The sequence below is a fragment of the Mauremys mutica genome, chromosome 2 (assembly GCF_020497125.1).
Source record: "Mauremys mutica isolate MM-2020 ecotype Southern chromosome 2, ASM2049712v1, whole genome shotgun sequence".
NCBI classification, from domain to species: domain Eukaryota; kingdom Metazoa; phylum Chordata; order Testudines; family Geoemydidae; genus Mauremys; species Mauremys mutica.
In genome coordinates, this window is record NC_059073.1 from 216,408,895 (window position 1) to 216,434,772 (window position 25,878).

General features: G+C 40.4%; 1 protein-coding gene across 2 annotated transcripts in view; it reads right to left on the bottom strand.

Annotated features, from left to right (window-relative positions):
• COL6A6 (collagen type VI alpha 6 chain) overlaps positions 1 to 25,878 on the bottom strand; it is a 101,863-nt gene that overhangs the window by 3,432 nt on the left and 72,553 nt on the right. For both annotated transcript variants that reach the window (XM_045004788.1, XM_045004789.1), the window contains exons 29-37: positions 22,880 to 22,942; positions 21,701 to 21,736; positions 21,560 to 21,596; positions 20,046 to 20,057; positions 13,593 to 14,086; positions 10,057 to 10,153; positions 3,732 to 4,403; positions 1,459 to 1,555; positions 476 to 680 (exon numbers count right to left, since the gene is read on the bottom strand). In XM_045004788.1, the coding sequence (XP_044860723.1) occupies positions 476 to 680; positions 1,459 to 1,555; positions 3,732 to 4,403; positions 10,057 to 10,153; positions 13,593 to 14,086; positions 20,046 to 20,057; positions 21,560 to 21,596; positions 21,701 to 21,736; positions 22,880 to 22,942 (1,713 nt within the window). The remainder of the gene's footprint in view (positions 1 to 475; positions 681 to 1,458; positions 1,556 to 3,731; positions 4,404 to 10,056; positions 10,154 to 13,592; positions 14,087 to 20,045; positions 20,058 to 21,559; positions 21,597 to 21,700; positions 21,737 to 22,879; positions 22,943 to 25,878) is intronic.

Sequence of the window (25,878 nt, forward strand, 5' to 3'; positions counted from 1 at the left end):
CTGAGGGTGCTTGTTTCGGTGAGAATATTTGGGTTTGGGCCATGGTAGAACCACATAAGAGGCTGTCCCACCTCATGTTGGGAAAGAGCCACAGGAGGGCGACTAAGAGGATCATGTGTAGCAGAAGGTCGCTTAGAATGGGTCTGGAGCCATGAAACAGCTCTGTGCTTGGAGGCTAACTGACGGAGAAGGTGAGTGGCAACAGGAAATTCTGCCTGCTTGTGGAGGGGTCCTCTTCCTGCCATGCTAGTGCTGAATCAGTGAGTCTACAGGAGACAGAAAAGAGGTTAGGTTGATGGCAGGAAAAGGAGGAGGAGACAGAGAGAAGCTGGTGTATTTGGCTCCTTTCCCTCAGCTGAATGTTCTTAGAAGGTGTGAAGTCATCCATAGGGTTCCAAAGGTTAAACTGTCCACCCTGCTCAGTGAGGTTCAAGCAAACATCCCCCTTCCTTTCCTTACATCAGACATAACTTACGTTATCTTCCCTTCCGTGTGTTTTGGCAGCAGTCTCCATTATGTCTGTAGTTACCAAGGATTGATGTGTACTGCTGGCAAAACCATTGGTATTTAGAGGACCATCGCTTACATCATCCTGGAACATTAGTGTTGACTGCCCAGAAACAGCGTATTCAGCATCAGCTATGGCATCAGCTCCTGACCAATCCTCATCTATGATAGAACTAGGGATAAAAGAACAGGAAACATTTTGGCCTGGCAGGAGTACTCAAAAAGAGCTGGTATTAGAGGAAGTTAGCTGTTTCAATGTTTGCCCTTTTCCTTAGGTTGAGTTAAGACTTGAACATCTCAGGGACAGAGGTATTCAGATTTCAATAAGGGCTCGTCTTCACCATTTGTAGCAAGCTGGGGTATGAATCTACGCTACCCTGCAGTAGATATCTGTATAGACCCTGCTGTTGTGCACTAACAGTTCGCTAGCGCATGTAGAAAGTAGCTGAAAGCACGCTAAGGAACTGTTAGTGTGCATCAGCAAGGCCTACACAGACAGTGAGCAGCAGGCAAGTGAAGGTCAGATTTACACCACAGCCTGCTGCAAACTAAACGTTCATGTGGACAAGCCCTAAGATCTGGAACAATCTGTACCCTCAAAACAATCACCCACTGGTGTTGGGGCAGGTGGTGCTTTGCACAGATGAGCTCTGCAGGACAAGCAGAAATCAGGCAGGAGGAGAATTTTGTATCTGGTTTTAATGATAAAGTTTTTAAATCTTTGTTGCAATTCTATAGTTTGCAATTTTTTTTAAGTGACCAATAATTTTGATGGCAGAACATGAAATTACTGCCCAACACAACTACTCGCGCGCATAAAGTGAAGCGCATTTGTGAGCGTTTGCAGGTTCAGGGCCTTTGATAAGAATCTTTACCCAGGAGAACTAGGTGCTCTCATCAGTTTGCCCATATGTAACAACAAGTCATAATAAAATAAGTGTCTGAACTCACACATGTGGTTGGCCCCTTAGTACATATTCTGGTTTCGGAGAGCGAGCTCTGGTACAAATTCTCCTGAGCTCTACTGGTGGATATTTGTTGCTTGCACCTGTCAAGAAAACAAAACACAGTAACAAAACATACCGACTCAATGCAATTTGAAACAGTTTTCACTCAACTTTTCCTCTTCTGACCCCACCTATCTTCATTCACCCAGCAGGGTTGTACTAAATACTGAAAGCAGTAAGACAAAATTACTGGCAGAGCTTGCAAGGGCTTATACTCAGCTTGATGGTATTTCTGTTTGGATGTAACACAATAACTTTTGGATGTCACAGTCAAGCAATTCCAAAAATCTCAGGAAATGGTCTGGACATAAAAACGGCCATACTGGGTCAGACAAAAGGTCCATCTAGCCCAGTATCCTGTCTTCTGCCAGGTGCCCCAGAGAGAATGAACAGAGCGGACAATCACCAAGTGATTCATTCCCTGCTGCCCACTCCCAGCTTCTGGCAAACAGAGTCTAGGGACACCATCCCTGCCCATCCTGGCCATTGATGGCCCTATCCTCCATGGATTTATCGAGGCATCAATGGGAAAAGTCCTATTGATTTTGGTGAAAATCAGAAGGGGAAAAATCAGAAGGGGGGTGGGGGGGAATGACATGTAGCCCCTGGTATCTGATTGTAGAGGTAGTAGCTTCAAGCACCTCTGTAATAATTGTCTAGCTACTTGATGGCTGCCATTAACGCTTTCTATCATAACACCCCCTCGTCTCAGCTCTGCCCATCCTCCCAGTACAGTTTTAAAATGCTGACTTGAGAGAGAGAGAGAAAGTAGAATCAGAAGAGTGGCATGGGAGCACATGCAGCCCCTGAGATGAGAGCTCCTGGTATGGAGGAGGGGGATTGCAGGGAGTTTCTGAAATAGGAAATGGGATGGTGGCACATAGGGATTCTGTGTGGAGGGTGGAGGAATGCAAGAAGCTCCTGGTGTGGGTAATGTGCTTCGCCAACAGAAGTAACAAGTGTGCAACTCTCTAGTATGTTTAAGCTTTAAAAGTAATGTTGTAATTACTGGGTCGATAAGAGAATGAGAACAGGCCTATTGGCAAACTCAGTTTAAATACCTTTGGTTTCTTTATGCATAGGCACCATTTTTTAGACACATTCACACCATAAGGCTATTACAAGCTATGATTAGTTTATAGTACATTTGTGTTCTCACCCTTGCAATTCAGTCTCTCTCAAAGACTTACTTTTGCCTAGGGATCTAAAAGTAATTCACATTTGTCTATGTTAAGGTGAGGACTTCAGGATGATAGTCCAATTATGCTCTGTAGTCTCCTCCAGTATCATTCCATCAATGAGTCTGCAAAGGCTGCTGTGATGTGTAAGCAGCATAGATTGTACTAAATACATCCTCCATCTGCAGGTTATTCTGATGTGTAGTCAAGTGATCCAAGAACACAACCACCTTTCTGACGTACCACTGTGTTGATCTACTACTAGGTCAGCAATTTTTCTGTTTATTGAATAAATGGAAGGCCCAGGGAACTGATAATAGGATATTAGCCCTCAGCCTAGGTCACTGGTCCAATCTGTGGCAGAAGCAAGAAGTGACCTAAAGTCACTGCCATCTGAGAGTTGTTAGCTGGTCTATGTGAAATAAGGTTGGTGGTCTTAGTTCAATTCCTAGTAGAGAGATTTCCCATCATAAAATCTATTGAGAGCACCAGTGCTGATAGTCTTCTTAAACAGCCCTAGGAACGAACAAGCATGGAATTGAACCACTCTTTCACCCCTTAAGTATTTAAGTTGATCCACTGAGGGACTTTGGAATGGGAAACCTGCATGGAAGTCTCCATGCTAAACACATTTGTGAATCTATGGAAGACTAATGTCTAAGGGTACGTCTTCACTACCCGCCATATCGGCGGGTAGCAATCGATTTCTCGGAGTTCGATATATCGCGTCTCATCTAGACGCGATATATCGAACTCCGAACGCACTCCCATTGACTCCGGAACTCCACCACCGCAAACGGCGGTGGTGGAATCGACGGGGGAGCCGCGGACGTCAATCCCGCGCCGTGAGGACGGGTAAGTAGTTCGAACTAAGGTAGTTCGACTTCAGCTACGCTATTCACGTAGCTGAAGTTGCGTACCTTAGTTCGACCCCCCCACCCCAGTGTAGACCAGGCCTTAGGTTATCAACCTAACCTCTTTCATGAGTTGCTGGACATTGACTGAAGAACAACGAAACAGCATTAATATAACAACTTACGCCTGAGGAGATGCACAAATGGTTTTATAAACCTCACTACATATTCAAGTTCAGGCTTGTGAACTCTGCCCAGCTGAATCAAATGATGTTCCAAGGGAATACTAGCCAGGTCTTCCAATTCTGTGTTGTTATATACATGTCCTAATGAAATTACAAACAGAGCATATCCTTGGCACTTGGCTCTCAGAGATGCCTTCTTTAATATGTCTTTGTCCCAATGACTTGTTTCTCCAGCAGATATAACAAAGATAGCCTTGTGTTGTCTGGAGTGGGGTGCAGTCAAGAAAACATTATCAATTGTCCACTGTATGGCATGGCCAAGAGCAGCTGCTCCATTCAGCTGTCGAACAGATTCTTGGATATGTCCTTTCATTAACTGGCTACTGCTGTAGGTGACAAAGTCAAATTCTTTCTTTACAGGGCTCCTCCCTGGGCGGAGTTTGAAACCTGGTGGAGCATGGCTCACCACAGCCACCCTATCACCTGTGGAAGAAGTCTGTGGCTCAGAGGAAATGTCAAAGTTATCAAGTACTCTGCTCAAGAAGTTTTTCACGTTCTGAAATTCGGCACCACTGCTTTTCTGTGAGCTATCCAAAAGGAAAGCAGCATCCACATATGCTGGTGGTGATCGGTATCTGCGGCGTTCACAAAACTCATCTGGTTTACATTTGTCTGCAAATAAACAGAAAATTAGTTTGTACTTCTCTTTTTAAGAAACTGAAAGTGTGACAAGAGAAAGTTCTGGAGAGGATTAAAGAGCCTAAACTTAAAGTATTAACAACAATCTTCTACCTCTGTGAAAGTTATGTATAATTAAAATCAGAAAGCTAAGGGACTGATCCTGTGAAGTAATCCACTCCTCACAAGATTAGGCCTTATTACCAGGGCTGTTGATTAATCAGCGTTCACTCACATGATTAACTCAAAAAATACAATCACGATTAATCGCAGTTTTAATCACACTGCCAAACAATAGAATATCAATTGAAATTTATTAAATATTGTGGATGTTTTTCTACGTTTTCATATATATTGTATTCTGTGTTATAACTGAAATCAGTCTATATTATTTTTTATTACAAATATGTGCACTGTAAAAATGATAAATGAAAGAAATAGTGTTTTTCAGTTTACCTAATTCAAGTATTGTAATGCAATCTCTTTGTTATGAAAGTGCAACTTACAAATGTAGGGGTTTTTTTGTTACATAACTGCACTCAAAAACAATGTAAAATTTTAGAACCTACAAGTCCACTCAGTCCTACTTCTTGTTCAGCCAATCCCTAAGACAAACAAGTTTGTTTACATTTACAGGAGAGAATGATGCCCTCTTCTTATTTACAATGTCACCTAAAAGTGAGAACATGCGTTCTCATGGCACGGTTGTAACTGGTGTTGCAAGGTATTTATGTGCCAGATATGCTAAACATTCATATGTCCCTTCATGCTTCGGCCACCATTCCAGAGGACATGCTTCCATGCCGATGACGCTCATTAACAAACAAACAATCTGTTAATTAAATTTGTGACTGAATTTTTGGGGGGGGGCGTAAACTGTATGTCTCCTGCTCTATTTTACCCGCATTCTGTCATATATTTCATGTAATAGCAGTCTTGGATGATGACTCAGCACATGTTCATTTTAAGAACACTTTCACTGCAGAGTTCAGAAAATGCAAAGAAGGTACCAATGTGAGATTTCTAAAGATAGCTAAAGCACTCAACCCAAGGTTTAAGAATCTGAAGTGCCTTCCAAAATCTGAGAGGAACAACGTATGCAGCATGCTTTCAGAAGTCTTAAAAGAGCAACACTCCGATGTGGAAACTACAGAACTCGAACCACCAAAAAAGAAAATCAACCTTCTGCTGGTGGCATCTGACTCAGATAATGAAAATGAACGTGTGTTGGTCCACACTGCTTTGGATTGTTATTGAGTAGAACCCATCATCAGCATGGATGCATGTCCCCTGGAATTGTGTTTGAAGCATGAAGGGACATACGAATCGTTAGTGCATCTGGCACGTAAACATCTTGCAACACCAGCTACAACAGTGCCATGCGAATGTGTGTTCTCACTTTCAGGTGACATTGTAAACAAGAAGCGAGGCGCATTATCTCCTGCAAATGTAAACAAACTTTGTCAGTTCAACTTTCATGACTACAGTATCTGTGAATTGAAAAATATTATTTCTTTTGGGGTCTTTTACAGTGCAAATACTTGTAATAAAAATAAATATAAAGTGAGCTTTGTATTCTGTGTTGTAATTGAAATCAATATATTTGAAAATGTAGAAAATATCCAAAAATATTTAAGTAAATGGTATTCTATTATTGTTCAGCAGTGCGATTAATCACAAATAATTTTTTTAATCGTTTGACAGCCCTACTTATTACATTAAAATTCCCTCCCATTCACTTGTTCTAGGAGACTGGTGACATTTGTGGCATTATTTACTTGGATGCAAATTTAGAGCCAGAAGCAACTTTGTAAAACATATAAATACCCTAAAACACAATACTCTAAAAACAACATTTATCGCAGCACTGAGAAATATGTAAGAAACTGTTCAGATGTTACAGTGACCAAATATACATTGGAATTCTACTAGCAATTATCACTGAATTCTTATTTGGGAAAACATGTGTATTTAATGGCACTGAATGAGAAATAACTGAAAGGAGAAATGTCTTTGTTGAAAGAACACCTCTCTGCGTGTTCCAATCAGCACTCTGGGTGCAAGGTTCTATGTAGAGTTCCACATTTCGATCATACTGGATGCTGCACACCACACCTAAAGGCTTAAAGGTGCTCAGTACCTTCCAGAATTGTATACCAAATTCCAAACTACCAAGAAATCTGAATTTTGGGGGGGGGCGTAAACTGTATGTCTCCTGCTCTATTTTACCCGCATTCTGTCATATATTTCATGTAATAGCAGTCTTGGATGATGACTCAGCACATGTTCATTTTAAGAACACTCACTGCAGAGTTCAGAAAATGCAAAGAAGGTACCAATGTGAGATTTCTAAAGATAGCTAAAGCACTCAACCCAAGGTTTAAGAATCTGAAGTGCCTTCCAAAATCTGAGAGGAACAACGTATGCAGCATGCTTTCAGAAGTCTTAAAAGAGCAACACTCCGATGTGGAAACTACAGAACTCGAACCACCAAAAAAGAAAATCTGTCTTCATTCCAATGGAATAAGAAGTCATTCCACTGACAAGACATGCACATTGAAAACTGCTGAAACACACCTCCTACAATGTCTTTATTTATTATAGAAAAGCATTATAAAATTTCACACTGTGTGTAAAGGCAGGTATGTTGTTTGAGTCACACTGAGTTGTGTGTGTCCGCTCTGCTGATATTTCATACGCTTTACATTTCCCAAGGACTATTCTAGGACCAGATTGTCCTTAGCCCTAATGTGAACACACAGATTGTGGAAGGCACAGGGAACATCCTATGCAAGGGCCAGGGCAAGGGCCAATCATGATCACTGCATTCAGGGAATGCAGGGATTGAGCTCTCCATGCATCCTCAAAGTTGCAAATCAGCCCAAAAGTGGTGAAGAGGGGTAAGGAGGAGTCAGGGCCATGGCCCCACTTCCTAGCCATGCCTGACTGGGCAGGTTGCCTGATTCCAAGGGATGGTTCAATTTGCCCACTTGCCCTTCTGCCTGGGGAGCTCTGTCTATCAAGGGCGTTAGTGGCCTCCAGCAATGCAGTACTCTAGCTCCTGAGGTTAAAACCACCTCTGAGTTCCCCCTGGGAGGATCCAAGCACATGGCAACTTTATCAGAATTTTAGCAAATGCTGCAACCTCCTTAGTTGCTCATGCACTCATATTAAGGGTCATTTTTAAAAGTGCTGCTCAGTCTTTCAGTGTAGCTCGCAGGTTTTTCAATTCAATGTAGGCCCCCTGTGAAGTTCTGTGGAGACTACTTTGGAACCTCCTAGAGGAAGTTGTATTACAGTCTGGGGCACTGGAAGAGCTGCACAGCCTGGATGCGTCCTCTGGAAGCTGGAAACATTGCTTGGTTCAATTAAATTAACAGACCCGAGTTGACAGGAAAATTAAATTAACTAAATTTTATTTTTATTTACCAAACTAGACATTGACCCTGGATCCCAAATAACAGAAGAGCCTCTTACATGGACAGAAATATTCACTGGGTTATTAAACCACAAAATTACTTTCAGGTTAGCAATATAACAGATGAAGCTTTTGATGAATTAAACTTTTTTTTATTAGGGCTGTCAAGTGATTAAAAAAATTAATCGTGTGATTAATCGCTCTGTTAAATAATAATAGAATACCATATATTTAAATATTTTTGGATGTTTTCTACATTTTCAAATATATTGATTTCAATGACACAGAATACAAAGTGTACAGTGCTCACTTTATATTTATTTTTTATTACAAATATTTGCACTGTAAAAAAAGTATTTTTCAATTCATCTAATACAAGCACTGTATTGCTTTATCATGAAAGTTGAACTTAAAAATGTAGAATTATATAAAAAACCTGCATTCAAAAATAAAACAATGTAAAATTTTAGAGTCTACAAGTCCACTCAGTCCTACTCTTTCAGCCAGTCGCTCAGACAAACAACTTTGTTTACATTTGCAGGAGATAATAGAATCATAGAACTGGAAGGGACCTTGAGAGATCATCTAGTCCAGTCCCCTGCACTCAAGGCAGGACCATATATTATCTAGACCATCCCTGACAGGTATTTATCCAACCTGCTCTTAAAAATCCCCAATGATGGAGATTCCACAACATCCTTAGGCAATTTATTTCAGTGCTTAATCATTCTGACAGGAAGTTTTTCCTAATGTCCAACCTAAACTGCTTCTTGTTTACAATATCACCTGAAAATGAGAACAGGCATTCTCATGGCACTGTTGTAGCCAGCGTCACAAGATATTTACATGCCAGATGTGGTAAAGATTCATATGTCCCTACATGCTTCACCCACCATTCCAGAATACATGCTTCCACGCTAATGAATGGTTCTGCTCAATAACAATCCAAAGCAGTGTAGACTGACACGCATTCATTTTCATTATACGAGTCAGATGCCAACAACAAAAGGTTGATTTTCTTTTTTGGTGGTTCAAGTTCTGTAGTTTCCGCATCGGAGTGTTGCTCTTTTAAGACTTCTGAAAACATGAACACCTTTTCCTCTCAGATTCTGGAAGGTACTTCAGATTCTTAAACCTTGGGTCAAGTGCTGTAGCCATCTTTAGAAATCTCACATAGGTCAAATTTGCATTTTGTCAAATTTGCAGTGAAAGTGTTCTTAAATCGAACAACTCGTGCTGATTCATCATCAAAGACTGCTATAACATGAAATATATGGCAGAATGCAGGTAAAACAGAGTAGGAGACATACAATTCACCCCCAAGGAGTTCAGCATCATCAGTATGGAAGCATGTCCTCTGGAATGGTGGCCAAAGCATGAAGGTGCATAAGAATGTTTAGCATATCTAGCACTTAAATACCTTGCAATACCAGCTACAAAAGTGCCATGCGAACACCTGTTCTAATTTTCAGGTGACATTGTAAATAAGAAGAGGGCAGCATTCTCTCCCGTAAATGTAAACAAACTTGTTTGTCTTAGCAATTGGCTGAACAAGAAGTAGGACCGTGTGGACTTTTAGGCTCCAAAGTTTTACATTGTTTTTGAGTGCAGTTATGTAACAAAAAAAAAAATCTACATTTGTAAATTGCACTTTCATAACAAAGAGATTGCACTACAGTATTTGTATGAGGTGAATTGAAAAATGCAATTTATTTTGTTTATCATTTCTACAGTGCAAATATTTGTAATAATAATATAAAGTGAGCACTATACACTGTCTTGTGTTGTAAATTGAAATCAAAACATTTTCAAATGTAGAAAAACATCCAAAATATTTAATAAATTTCAATTGGTATTCTATTGTTTAACAGTGTGATTAAAACTGTGATTAATTGTGATTCCTTTTTTTGAGTTAATTGCGTGAGTTAACTGTGATTAATCGACAGCCCTAATTTTTATGCATTCGAATACATTTCCTCCTAAGAAAAACTTGGCAGCACAGATAGTGGAGATAAGCAGTTGCTTGTAAATCATGATCAACATGCTACTCATTGGAAAGTTCCCTCCTTTTAGGGATTAACTTGTGAGAAGAAATAAAGCCAGAAAATTCAGCTGGGGTTATCTGAAACACCAACGTCTTTGTCTAAATGCTTTTGCCAATCTCTCTCACGCTTTTTGCCAGGCAGCACTAAATAATAGTGTTTTTTCTTTAATACATGTGGATCTTACCATAACAAAGATTGCAGCGCCGAAATGTTTCCAAGTATGGCTCATAGTCATCCTCTTGATTAATATTTATTATCTGGAAGAATCCAGTATCATCCATCTAGACAGAACAATAATAAAAGGATTTAGTGCAGAAGGCAAGTGGTGAGTTTTACCTTAAAACAGTTTCTTTGACTACTTTACAATTGTGTTCACGTCAGGCATTCATAGAGAATTACATTCATTCCTAAGTGTCAGACATTCAACCCCTTAGCCACCCACAACCAACAGCAATTTTGTATATTCTCCAGCGTGACAAACTTCAGTGACCCTGAAAGCCTCTAGAGAAACCTCCAATTTCTCAACTGCCCTTCAGCGATGAACTTGGGTTCCGGCTGTCTTTGCGCTGGGCTCCGGCTTGGCACCTCCACACTGAAGTTTTGCCCTCTATAGGGGCTGGAGTGTTCCAAATCTCAGAGTCGGCCAGCTTGCGTGATTTGGAGCATTTCATTTGACACACAGTTAATTCAGTAGAAAACTGGTGTGACTTTAGATGCATGTCCAAAAACAAGGCACTGCATACTCTAGTTTTCCCAAGCAGAAGTACGGATTGAGAATAATTCTCAAAACAAAAATGCTACATTGTGTGTTTCCAAACACTAGCTACTCCTTACAAAGCGACGGGCCCTGTCCTTCAGTGTCTCCTTGAACAGAATTCCCATGGACTTCAATGGAGGGGTTAAAGGACTGCATGCTGAAACGGGGAATCAGTGACACCAGGCATCTTATTCTATTCCAAAATGGTTCCCTTTCCACTGATGTAATGCAAGGTAGCGCAAGCTAGGAGTTATTATGTAAAGGGAGAAGGGAAAAGGGGCAGAAGAGAGTGATGCATAAAAATTCTATGCCCACTTTCTGGGCTTGCTTAGGAATTTTTATTCTTAGCCAACACTGATTTGGCAGACTATTGGGTCTGATATATTTAAGAAACATGCCATGTATCCCTCAACTACCTATTTCTAGATTTCTTACTCCATGCTTCCATCGTTCACCCTTTAAACATGCCTTTAAATTACTGTAAAGCCTAAACCTGTAGCCTTTAAAAAAAATACTGTCACAGGTTGACACTGGCCCTTTAAGAGAGAAGATGCCAATGCACTTATGACTGGTCAGTTGACCCCCAGTTAGGCTTTAAAAAGGGCACCTCAACTTTGGCCTTAGTGGGGGGAGAGACCCAGTGAGTCGGAGCTGCTCAAGAGCATTGACTGAAAAGGGCAGAGGAAGGCAGGTGCGAGCTGCCTGAGGAGAAGAGGAGAGAGACAGGGAGAAACAGCAGCAATGGAGAGCTGTACAGAGAGACACTGGAAAGAGCAAGAGGTCAGCGTTGGGGCCTGGCCAGAGCTGGGGAATCTCGTGGAGCTAAGGCAGAGCTCATGCAGAAGCCCCTATGAAGAAGGGGAAGAACGAGGCTGGTTGGGAGAAGCTGAGCCCAAAGCGAGAAAGGTTGATGCTGGCGGGTGGATCCCAAGGGTAGAGGTCACAGGCAGTAGAGTCGAGCACTAGGGGAAGCCCCCTTGCAGCAAGCCTGAGTGGAGGGCTGCAGGGAGCAGAGCCCAAACCAACGGGGTTGTCCTGGAGGGGCGTTCCCTGAGCAGAGGTAGGACTCTCAGGGAGGGAAGCCTGGCTCAGTGGAACACTGCAGAGTTCTGTCCCAGGAGACCTGCCTGGGGGCTATGGGAGAAGAGTTATGGGTCTTGGAAGACCCAGGGAGATGCCCTGGAGAGTGGGGCCCTGGAACAGGGCCTAAAGGAACTGGGACAGAGTGGTTAGTGACTCTCCGCTGGGTGACTGGGAAATGGTGACCTTTGCACGGGATTGACGAGCTGCTGCGTTGTAACCTTGTTGTAACCTTTGGGTGTTTGAGAAGAACTGCTTTACTATGAGGGATCTGTGGACTGTGACCCTTTTATTAATATAAAGGGTTTGAATTTGCTGCTGAGAGAGACAATGTTCCTATGCACAAATGGATTCCAAGGGAAACTGAAGTTCCTGAGTAGGGGCCACTCCACATCCCTTTGTTCAATGGATTTATCTTAATAGTGTCTTCAACTATATCTTTGTTTAGCTTCTAGTCTCTCCTTGAAAGAGAGTACAGAGTTTCCAAGGAAATCCACGACAACATGCTGTATTGTAAAGAAATTTTTACATCAAAAACACAGAATGCTGAAGCTGTAAAATTCCAACTGATTTTTCTCCTTTCCAGCAATAAATGCTGCAAAAGAACAATCTCTTTGGAGAACATACTGCTGCACAACTGCGCGCAGAACACACTTTTAGACACTGAGTAATGAGTGCTGTAAGGGCTCGAGTCCTGATCATCTTGCTCATGTGATCAGCATTTGGCCCAAGATAGTGTTATCCTATAATCGCACTGTGGTAACTGGAAGTGTCATCACAGAACAAGTTAGCTGAACAGGAACTGCATGTAATATTAGATGCGCCAAACTGTGTTAGAGAAACATTAAAGTTGCACTGACTGTTAAAATAAGAAAAAAAAATAGAAATCCAAACTTATTGTTCCTACAGCTATGCAAACTTAGCCACATTGCACAGATCTGCTCTTTGATTTGTTGCTGTTGCTAAATCCAGAGTGGAAATTGCTCTGCTACCCTAAAACAATGACTGAAGTGTGGGTCTCCATATTCAGTGGGCCTCAATGATTTCCATACCAAGTCTGCACAGTTTGCAAGAAAATACTTTTTCTGTCTTGCCTCTCACCAATTCAGCTTAGCTGTTGACAGTCAACTTGGGTTGTTCCCATTTCACACACCGTCAATGCTAATAAAGGTTCTGCAGGCTGAATTATTCCCTCAGCTGCAGCTATGCAACCCTGTTATCTTTAGATTATGTAATCAGTGAAAGCTCTGCAAGCCACCAGATAATTAAGAATCATAGTGTTTTTCTTCATAAGATGCCCTGCTCTCTCTACCACAGTTATTTAAAAGGATTTCCTTGTCACAAATGCTAATACTTCCACAAACACGTTGCTTTGGTAGTGAACTCTACAGTTTTCAAGTACATTGGGTGGGTTTGATTCTCCACTGCCTTGCCCCTTGTGTAGTCATTTACCCCCCCCAGGCTGAGTGAGTGGAAAACACCACTGTTCTGGTTTGGTACCGTTTTACTGCTAGTCTGCGCTCACTTTGTACAGGGGTAAATGACAGACAATGTAAGCGGAGTGGAGAATCAGGCCGGGTTTTCTTTAATTTATTAAATACTCTGATTAAGCACCAAGTCCTAAAGTTTTTACAGGCTGCATAGTCCTTATACAAGTAGTTCTACTGACTTGAATGGAATCACTAGCATTAATAAGGACTACTTATGTAAGTGCTGCAGGATTTGACACCTTGATATGATCACAAATAACCAATACAATGGGCCAGCTCTGAAGATAATGGAGTTACACCAAAGTATGAATGTGGCCCACTATGTTTTGAAGGCTGTGAAATACAAAGTCTTGTTACTGAACATCAGAAAGAAAACGTTAGTGGATTTCTTACCGCGAAAGCACGACCAAGGAGGGGAACATCATTAAAAGCGATAACTACTGGAACAATATCAAATGCAGTGTACTCCAGAACTGCTGTGTTAATAGAAAATTCATCTGATGATGGCCCATTGCTGAAAAACACTGCTACTTTTCTCACATTAGGACCTTGGTGAGTTCGCTTGAAAACATTCCTGGCAACGAATCTCATCGCTCTGGCAATATCTCGTTCACTTGAGGATCTCTCATAAGCCAGATTCTTAAGTTTGTTGAGGAGCTGATTCTTGCTGTAGAACTCGGAGAAGCGGATCAGATAATGAGTGTTGGAATTGTAGGACACAACAGCAACTCTAGCTCCCACTGGGCAGTTGCTGTCTTTAATTTTGGTGGCATTCACTACTGATATTACAATCTCTCTCATTCTTTCAAATAACTGGGATGTGACATCCTGGGATATGTCCAAAGCAAACACTAGCTCCGTTGGATATACTGGGCATTCCGGTTTTTCTAGAAGATAAAAAAAGTTGTTATACAAATCACACAAGATAAAAATGCAAGATATTTTAAAGTGATTAATAACCATTTAATTTTGTTTTCCCTAGATAGCATGCAGCATTATATCAGGTTATCTAGGGACTCACCCTACAGAAAAGGATGCAAGGGCAGGTCATGCTGGGGCACAGTTCAGGAATGCAATGAGACTTTTTCAGACACTGCAGTAAGGAGTGCATGTGCTGGACACTATTGCAGTCCTTGGACTCCTTCAAACAGGGAGGAAGGGAGGGACAGGCAGGGAGAAGCCAAAGTCATAGTCTTGCCCTCTCCCATACCACATACAGGTCTGAGAAACTGGCTGGATTCAGAGGGGGATTATTGAGCACTTCCCTTCCTGTCTGGAAGGTCCAGGAGGTATTGAGTTTCCTGAGGCACAATCACTCCTGGAGCGCTCTCTGTGGTAACGTGGTTCTGTACTGGCCCCAGCTCCATGCTCATCAGGCACAATGGGGCCTACCATGTCTATTGTACTTTACTTAAATGCAACACTAACCCATGGAAAAACATAGGGTACTTCTATGTTCAAATACATTTCAATGTGTTTAGTGACTCCAAATGGTAGCAGAGGCACATGACATTAGGAAAGACAGCTGAAAATAAAGCTAGTGAATGGAAAGAAAATGGCAATCTAAGCTCGTGGTATGGGCCATAAAGAGGACCATGATGGTACCCAAAAGGTTGTTATAACATAAGAAAAGAGAAACACCAAAATGACTAACAAATGAAGAGAACTGGTAGACAAGGTCCCGTGGGAAGAAAATCTAAGGGCAAAAGGAGTTCACAGGAGAGGTGTGAAACAGAAGTTTCTCAAAGAGACGGTATTGAAAGCACAACTGCAAAATATCCTGATGCAAAGAAAAGATGGGAAGAATAATAAGACAATATGGCTCCATGAGGAGCTCTTTTATAACTTGACAATCAAAAAGGAATCCTACAAAGAGTGGAAACATGGACAAATTACTAAAGAAGAATACAAAAGAATAGCGCAAGCACGTAGGGACAAAATCAGAAAGGCTAAGGCACAAAATGTACAAGGGACATAAAAGGCAACAACAAGAGGTTCTAATAATACATTAGGAGAAGAGAAAGATGAAGGAAAGTGTAGGTCCTTTAGTTAGCTGTGAAAAATAACTAGTACTGAATGGCATCAAGAAGGCTGCGGTGTTTAATGACTGTTTTGCTTCAGTCTTCTCTAAAAAGGTGAACTGTGACCAGATGCTTAACACAATTAATATTAACAAAAAAGGGGGAAGAAACACAAGCCAAAATAGGGGACGAACAAGTTAAAGAATATTTAGATAAGTAAGATGTATTCAAGTCAGCAGGGCCTGATGAAATTCACCCTATGGTACTTAAGGAACTAAGCTGAAGGAATCTTGGAACCATTAGTGATTATCTTTAAGAACTCATGGAAGTTGGGTGAGGTCCCAGAAGGCTGGAGAAAGGCAAATATTGTATTTATCTTTAAAAAGGGGAACAAAGAGGACTCAGTGAATTATAGACCTAATTTCAATATCAGGAAAAATACTGGAACAAATTATTAAACAATCAATTTGTAAGCACCTAGAGGTTAACAGGATTATAAATCATAGCCAACATAGATTTGTCAAGAACAAATCATGCATAACCAACCTAATATTCTTCTTTGACAGGGTTACTGGACTAGTGGATAGGCAGGAAGAAATAGACAAGATATATCTTGATTTTAGTAGGGATTTTGACACAGTCCCACATGACATTCTCATAAACAAGCTAGGGAGATATGATTTAAATACAATTATTAAAAGGTGCGTACCCATCTAGTTGAATGATAACTATTCTTTGAATAAAGTCTATGGTCCACTGTCAAAGTGGGGAGACTTATCTAGTGGGGTCATACAGAAGTCTGCACTATTCAACATTTTCATTAAATGACTTGGACAAAGGAGTGAAGGTTAAGCTTATAAAATTTGCAGATGACGCCAAGCTGGGAGGGGTTGCAAGCACTTTGGAGGACAGGATTAGAATTCAAAATGACCTGGATACGTTGGAGAATTGGTCTGAAATCAACAAGATGAAAGACAATAAAGACAAGTGCAAAATACTACACTTAGAATAAATAAAATGCATCGTTACAAAATGGGAAATAGCTGGCTAGGTGGTGGTACTACTGAAAAGGATATGGGGGTGATAGTGAATCACAAATTGAATGAGTTGACGATGTGATGCAGTTGCAAAAAAGGCTAATATTCTGGGATATATTAACAGGAGTGTCATATGTAAGACACACAAGGTAATTGTCCTGCTCTACTTGGCTCTGGTGAAGTCTCAGCTGGACTACGGCATCCAGTTCTAGGCACCATGCTTTAAGAAAGATGTGGACAAATTAGAGAGTGTCCAGACAAGAACAACGAAACTGATAAAAGGTTTAGAAAAGCTGACCTGTGAAGAAAGGTTAAAAAACTGGACATGTTTAGTCTTGAGAAAATAAGGCTGATAGGGGATCTGGTAACAGCCTTAAAATATATTAAGGGTTGTTATAAAGAGGATGGTGATCGCTTATTCTCCATGTCCACTGAAGGTAGGACAATAAATAATGGGCTTAATCTGCAGTAAGGGAGATTTAGGTTAGATATTAGAAAATACTAATAGTATTTAGATAGTTGAGGTTGTGGAATCCCCATCATTGAAGGATTTTCAGAACAGAACAGATTAGACAAACACCTGTCAGGGATGGTCTTGCCTCAGTGCAGCAGGCTGGACTAGATGACCTTTCAAGGTCCCTTGCAGCACAACATCTCTATGATTAATCTGTCACCAATGAGTAATGAGATAACTTGACTGGAATGGTGAGTCAATTAACTGTAGAAAGCAAGTTAGCTTTTTAATGGGGTGTGGCTCAGCAATGGGGGCAGCAGAGACTTGGAGGTCAGGCCATAAAGTCATGGAACTGAAACAGATCTTGAGGAAGGCAAAAGTAGAAAAGCAAATCAAGATCAGAACACAGAGGGAGACACTATGGTTTGGTAAGGTTGGGGATGTGTTTTTGGGGGAGTGGGATGTAAAGCGGCAAGGAGGAGTGGATGGGGGTGAAGATAAGAACAAATATGGAGGGCTGGAGAAGGAGAATGTGACAGAATATAGCCCTTTGTCCATACCCTATACTGTATTGTAATAATCTTTGTATGAAGTATGCCTTGTGAGGTATCATATGAAAACTCACAATTCACTGGTCATTATTATCTTGATAAAATATGTGCGGCAATATTGTATGTGAAATTATAAGATTCCACTGTATGATATTGTTAACGCATGTTCTAAACTGAGGTTGGCATACAGGTGTGTCTCAAACAAAGGAATGTGTGCTCTGCTTAATTTGTGTTTAAGCAGTAATCAGAGTCATCGAGCAGGAAGGGAAACATAGGGTGATCAGAAAGGTGAGGAAAACGCAGCAGGGAACGTCCTTCCCCATAGACTCTGCCTCCTGAATCTCACCTGGAAATGTTTTTCGAGAATAGGACTAACAATATAAAAAGAGGAACAAACACCCCAAGACACATTCACGGCACCAGAAGCAACAAAAGAAGCATTCCTGAGACTGAAGAAGGGGTCCTGACCTACTAAGTTTGGTCAGTAAGACTGTTGAAAGCATACGATGAGAAACTTTGCTTGAATTTGATATAGTTTGTTAAGTTAGGCAGCAGTAGCATTTGAACTTTATTTTCTTGTGACCATTTCTGATTTTTATGCCTTATTTCTTGTATCCACTTAAAATTTCTTTGTAGTTAATAAACTTGTTTTATTGTTTTATTTAATCCTGTGTTTTAAAATGCCATTTGGGATGGCAAGTTAAGTCCATATTATTTCTATTAAAGTAATAACAGACTATACATAAACTTCTATTGTGCAGGAGTGGGCTGGGCAGTACAGGACATACATTTCCAGGGGAAAAGTCTAGGACTGGGGGCGTTTGGGGGTCATCCTGCAGTATAACTAAGGCTGGTAAGAGCCAAGGTGTGGCTGGCTGCAACACCCACAGACATAGCTGGGAGCAGCTTCCATGTTGCAGGCTGTTTGGGAGCAGGCCAGGCTGGAGGCTAGAGCAGTAAAACATTGTAAAGAGCATCCCAGGTTAGAGGGCAAGGGTGACAGAGCTACTCATTAGGCTGGATTGTACCTTGGAGATGTCACAGAGTCAGAGAACAAAATTTATCATCAGTTTGAAGAAGTGAGGCAACACTGGAATGTGTAGGGAGTGGAGCCCTGTCTGTGTCCCTAAGAGAGGCCAACACAGGATAAGCAACAAGACAAAGATAAGAGAAAGAAAAAAGATACAAAAGCAGATTATATACTGCTTTGGAATAGGTAATAGTAACATTCCAGGAGATTAGCTCTATCGGGGCTTTACCAATATCAAAGACAAATGATGCAAAGGATTGAGGATGCTAATACAACAAGAAGCAAAATCAGAAACATACAAGAAAAGGCCATGAGAATATAAGCTGAAAATAGTTATACAATGGGAATCAGTGAAGGGCTGGACCGTAAACTTAAAAGATTTGTGGAAATTAAACTAAAAGAACCATATATCTTTCTTTTTGGTTCAGTGCATGATCTTACCAACTCCAATATATCTGAAACTGCAAATATATGCAGACTGTGAAGACAGCAAATTCATAAGTGTGAATAGTTGTCAAGGCTGACACTCAATGTGAAGAAATTCTTGATTAAAGGAAGAATACTGGTTTATCATTCCTGCTGTGGATACAGGAATCACAACACACAACAATCACTATGACTAGTTGAAGAGAAGCACTGATGGTCCCTTTCTGATCACATGTCCAATCGTCTTTATCCCACAGTGGAGGACTCAATGCAGGGCCTTGAAAATTGAGAGTATAAAAGTAAAAGGTCAATGAGAACTTCTGGGTGTGAGAGGAGAAGAAAACAATGGGGTAGGTTTTCCCAAGGGATTTCCCCTCAAAGTATGTTTATTTGCAAAGTTGCCTCAGATGCTAGGTACTTCATCAGATATTGAGGAGGACAAAGGAAGTTTTAAGGCCAAATCATCCTGCAATTCCCACAAACGTGAGTAAACCTCAAAGAACCATAGAGGTAAAACCTTTATAGTCAATTGGACAACTCACATGACAAAAAAGTTACTCATATGAGCGCTGCAGGGTAAGTGATATAATTCGCAGTTTTAGTGCTTAAAAAGGCAAGTAATCCAGAGAGATGCCCCAGAAGTATCTTTAGGGTAATGGCATAAATTTCCCAAGGTGCTGATCATCCACATCTCCCACTGCATTGAATGGAAATGCAGATGTTCAGAACCTCTTAACATCAGGTCACAAAGGAACTAGAATAACTCAGAAGGACATAGGGCCAGGAACTATGTGTTTTCTTGGTTTTTTCTAGCTGTAGCTGGAAAGCAAGATATCAAAATAGACTGGGATCAACTGAACTCTAGTTTACGTTGTCTTATCTAGTCACTGAACTCTGCTGATACAATATTAGGTAGTGGGGATTCACATAGCCAGCACTAGCTGACCTGAAGTTCTCAAAAAAAAAAAAGGAGGTAAAGCATGGTGAATATTTATTTTAAAATCTGCATGAGTAGAGCATGCTCAGGGGCAAGCTATCAATGAGGAAATAAAGTAGAAAGGGTATACCTATTGGAAGAGAAGTCTGACCAATTAAGAAGTAGTGATATGATGGGCAGGGAATGAGAGGCATGCTCTCTTTACAGAATTGCAGAACTACAGTTCTGCTTAGTTAGCCAGAGACAAACAGTGGCTGATCTATCAGCAGGTGGGGAGCTTAAAGAGGTGAAACTCCAGATCGAAAGTGAGGTTTTTACCTAAACCATCTTCCCAGACACACTGATACATTTTAAGATTTTAGTTAAAACATAATAATAAACAGTACTCACCCTGCCAACAAGCTAAACAAAAAAGGGAAAAAATATTATATAGCATGTTTTTTAAACAATCCTAAAAATCTCTTTAAAAAAGAAAACTTGTAGTGTCATGGGAATAGGGACTGGGAATGGCTGGCTCACTACAAAAGCAATTTTCCCCTCTCTTGGTATTGACTCATCCTCATCAATTATTGGGAGTGGGCCACATCCACCCTGACTAAATTGGCCTTCAACATTGGTTCTCCACTTGTAATGTAACTTCCTTCTCTTCACATGCTAATATATATTTATGCCTGTATCTGTAATTTTCACTCCATGCATCTGAAGAAGTGGGTTTTGACCCACAAAAGCTTATGCTAAAATAAATCTGTTAGTCTTTAAGGTGCCACCAGACTCCTTGTTGTTTTTGTAGTGTCATGGATTGCACACCTATAATTTACATCATTCCCTGTGCATACAAAACACTCATTGATTTCAGTGGAAGTTGTTAAGTGCACAGGGATTTCAGCTTCTGTCCCTTCATTTGCATTGCATGTTCTTAATGTGGATGTCTATGGTCCCTGGTGTCTAACGGAGTTTAGAGAAATAGATATAACTCAGCAAATTATCCAAACTTCTGAATTTGTTTTGACGAATTCCATGGCTCGAGACACTGGACTGAAACATTCTAATGTTTTCTCAAATATTCTCTGCTTAGCCCAGCTCAGCTGAACTTTCACTGAAGATCAAGATTAGTCACATGAGTAAGGGTCCATAATCTGTATTTAAGATTGATTTACATAAAATAATGTAATTTACTTACTTATCTTCCCTTAAGGAGACTTAGGGCATCTCCAGTATTCATCTGGACACTAGCCCTTTCCAAGTGCCCCAAGCACCTAATTTCCATGAAGGCTATTTTATACACAATAAAGGGAACACAGATCCCTAGAACAGCGATTGCCTTTAAAATAGTCTTATATTTCAAAAGAGGGTTTTATGTTTGTTTCATAATTTGTGAACTTTCAAAGGAAATCAGAGAAGCATGTTAGAAATGATCATGCAGAGTTACTGACTGATTACTAGAATCAATAGACGTTCACCGATTCACTTAGTGCATGATACAAACACAGATAAAACAGCATCATAAAAAGGATCTACTGTGAGCTAAAAATACTCTTTCTGAAATGAAGGCTAATAATAAGAGATATACCTATCTCCTAGAACTGGAAGGGACCTTGAAAGGTCATTGAGTCCAGCCCCTGCCCTCACTAGCAGGACCAAATACTGATTTTTGCCCCAATCCCTAAGTGGCCCCCTCAAGGATTGAACTCACAACCCTGGGTTTAGCAGGCCAATGCTCAAACCACTAAGCTATCCCTCTTTACTTGTCAAGCTGTTACCCTCTCTTTTGCATGTAAATGGCCGTTAAGTCTGTAACTTGAAAAATAAGTGGTAACTAGAACTTGATTTTCTTTCCCTAAAATATCACTTCAAGTGCTGACCCTTTGGGTGATGCAATTTTACAAAGCAAGATATGTACTTACGGCTGTGCCTGCGCACATAGTCAATGACTTCACATGGCTGCAGAACAGAAACAAAACAAGGAGAAAGAAAGAAATTCTTAGCTGATTAAGTAGTTTATTTCTAAATGTATACAGACTATAGAACACGCCAGAGATACATACGGGAAAAGGGTGCAGTCCCATTGTTCCTTTAGCGCCCTAGAGGAACAAGATTGTAGATTACTAGATAATTTAAAGCTTTCAACTGCCTGGATAATTATAATTATTAAACTGCAAGAATGGCTTGTACAGTGAGACAATCATATAGTACAATCGAGATCTGCTATATTTTCTTTCTTTTCATTTAATATGTATTGTGCTGTGGTGGCAATTTAAGTTCCAGAATGGTGGGATCATGATACCCAAACAGAAACAGAAAGAGTTATTTTATTTTAATGGCCTTTGAGGAGACAGAGAAGAATAAATAATTAATATATATGGGAATCCAAGTGCTCAGCACCTTTGAAAATCAGGTGTAATGTTGCTGCCCCTAAGCATCAGTCCAATATATCTTTGTGTGACATTATTGCTGCTTATGCCCAAGTAATGATTACAAACAAAAATTAGATTTGAGTGGTGTCCAGATTCAATTTCTGAGATGAGTGAAATCTCAGCTCACTTTTATTGGGACCTTTTAATTCCAGCCTGATATTACAAAACTATCAGAAAACAGCAGAAAGCCGCAAACTTCAGACATGGCTAGAAAAAATTCCAAAAACCAGATATATGTTCCTAATTAAAAAAAAATGCAACACGTGTTTTCTTTAATTGCCAGTTTTCAGGAGAGGCCCAAGGTCCAAAGGTAAAAAGGTTGCACCTACATTTTAAGTACAATTAGGCATTTAAAGAGTTGTCTAGATTTGCATGCAAAATTAGATGTAGGCATCTAAATAGTCATTTGCACATGCAAATACCCGATTTGTGCTCTCAATTGCAGTACTGTGAAAATTTCGGCACACAAATTACATGCATAGACTTTGGGTCTCTTTTTCCAAAATCTGACCCTTAGAATTTTAGTTCAAATATTGTAACATAATTTGATATACAAACAAACACACAAACTTATTGTCCTATTGCTGGCAAAAATACATAATTAGCATTTTCAAAGTGACATCACCAAGCAGCTTACAATATATCTACCTCTGGCATCCCAAAATGTGCGTGTATTAATGATTTAGACTCTTGAACACACACTGTAGCCTGAGACAGGAAAAAAAAATCACCTATACTCGCCTTAAAATTTAAAGGGAGTACCTCTTCATGCAAATAAAATTAGATACACTTTATGTGGTCAATTCATACCCTGTGTCCTGGAAATCCCTTGTCTCCTGGAAATCCCTTCGGACCAAAAGGACCTGCAGTACCCTGGAAACATTGACATAAATTAGACAGACAATCTACAAATGGTATATCCTGCAGTTATGATACTATTGCATACTTCTCTACTCTAGGGTCCAGTTCTCCATTTCATTAATGCCAGTTTTACACCAGTTTAACTCCATTCAGTTCAATGGATATACTCCTGATTTATAGCTTAGTGAGAAGAGAATCAGGCCTTATATATTTTCACATATAACTATTTTGAAAAGAAAAATAGGATGGCAGCATACTACTGCTTTTCTTTGGGTGGTTGAACTGAATGCTAGCAATGCTTACTGCACAGTGACTCAGGAGAAAGGGATTCTACTCCCATCTCTACTATGGACTCTTTGTGTAATCTTGGGAAAGAACCTTAACTTCTCTGTGACTTAGTTTCCTCATGGTAAAATGGGAACAACACCACTTGCCTGCCTACACCTCGAAGACACTGAGGCTAAATTCATTCATATTTGTAAAGTGGTTTGATATCCTTGGATAGGAAGAGCCAAATAAGTGTCCCACTCCCTCTATCCCTAACTATGCACCCCTAAACAATTTCAACCATCACTGACACAATCCCTGCACCAGGAGGGCGAGTTGCAGCGGAAGTAAAGCCAGCTTCAGAGTCTCAATGTGTGGATGAGACGATGGTGTAGAGAGGAGGGGTTCAGATTTATTAGGAACTGGGGAAACTTTTGAGATTGGGGGAGCCTATATGGGAAGGATAGGCTCCACCTAAACCAAAGTGGATCCAGACTGCTGGCACTTAACATTAAAAAGGTTGCAGAGCAGAGCAGAGCACATGGATCGGACAGAGACTTCTCTTGGAGGAGAGAGTCTATTGATAGAGATTCTTTAGGTTCTAGTCAGGAGGAGAGGCTGGAAGAGGATAAAGTATGGGCTAGATCACACGAGAAACATTCAAATAAAAAATAATATGACATCAGAAAAGGGCAGACAAATAAACGGTGACAAGTTTTTAAAGTGCTTGTACACAAATGCTAGAAGTCTAAATAATATGGGTGAACTAGAGTGCCTCGTGTTAGAGGATATTGATATAATAGGTATCACAGAAACCTGGTGGAGTGGGGACAATCAATAGGACACAATCATTCCAGGGTACAAAATATATCAGAAGGACAGAATAGGTTGTGTGTGTGTGGGGGGGGGGGATGAGAGGAGGAGGAGGAGGAGGAATGGCACTATATGTGAAAGAAAATGAAGTAAAAATCTTAAATGAATCCACATGTTCCATAGACTCTCTATGGATAGTAATTCCATGCTCTGATAGATCCCTACTGTTATATTCTTATCAGCCACCTGACCAGGACAGTGATAGTAATGATGAAATGCTAAGGGAGGAGATTAGAGAGGCTATCAAAATAAAGAACTCAATAATAGCGGGGGATTTCAATTATCCCCATATTGACTGGGTACATGTCACCTCAGGATGAAATGCAGAGACAAAAATCTCTCGATCCTTTAAATGACTGCTTCTTGGAGCAGCTGGTACAGGAACCCACATGAGGAGAGTCAATTCTCAATTTAGTTCTGAGTGGAGTGCAGGATCTGGTCCAAGAGGAACTATAACAGGACCGCTTGGAAATAGTGACCATAATATAACAACATTTAATATCCCTGGGGTGGGAAGAACACCTCAACAGCCCAACACTGTGACATTTAATTGCAGAAAGGGGAACTATGCAAAAATGAGGAGGTTGTTAAACAGAAATTAAAAGGCACAGTGACTAGAGTGAAATCCCTGCAAGATGCATGGACACTTTTCAAAGACACCATAATAGAGGCCCAACTTAAATGTATACCCCAAATTAAAAAACACAGTAAAAACTAAAAAAAGAGCCACCATGGCTTAACAACTATGTAAAAAAAGCAGTGAGAGATAAAAAGGCATCTTCTAAAAAGTGGAAGTCAAATCCTAGTGAGGTAAATAGAAAGGAGCATAAACACTGCCAAATTAAGTGTAAAAATATAATAAGAAATTCCAAAAAGGAATTTGAAGAAAAGGTAGCTAAAAACTCAAAAGGTAAGAACAAAATGTTTAATTACATCAGAAGCAGGAAGCCTGCTAAACAACCAATGGGGCCCCTGGATGATTGAGATACAAAAGGAGCACTTAAAGACGATAAAGTCATTGCAGAGAAACTAAATGAATTCTTTGCTTCAGTCTTCATGGCTGAGGATGTTAGGGAGATTCCCAAACCTAAGCTGTCCTTTGTATGTGACAAATCTGAGCAATTGTCACAGATTGACGTGTCACTAGAGGAGGTTTTGGAATTAATTGATAAATTTAACAGTAACAAGTCACCAGGACCAGATGGCATTCACCCAAGAGTTCTGAAAGAACTCAAATGTGAAACTGCGGAACTATTAACTATGATTTGTAACCAATCCTTTAAATCAGCTTCTGTACCCAATGACTGGAAGATAGCTAATGTAACGCCAATATTTAAAAAGGGCTCTAGAGGTGATCCTGGCAATTACAGACCAGTAAGTCTAACGTCAATACCAGGCAAATTAGTTGAAACAATAGTAAAGAAAAAATTGTTACACGCGTACAAGAACATAACTTGTTGGGCAAAAGTCAACGTGGTTTCTGCAAAGGGAAATCATGTCTTACAATCTATTAGAGTTCTTTAAAGGGGTCAACAAACATGTGGACAAGAGGGATCCAGTGGACACAGTGTACTTAGATTTCTAGAAAGGTCCCTCACCAAAGGCTCTTACATAAATTAAGTTGTCATGGGATAAGAGGGAAGATCCTTTCATGGATTGAGAACTGGTTAAAAGACAGGGAACAAAGGGTAGGAATTAACGGTAAATTTTCAGAATGGAGAGGGGTAACTAGTGGTGTTCCCCAAGGATCAGTCCTAGGACCAATCCTATTCAATTTATTCATAAGTGATCTGGAGAAAGGGGTAAAC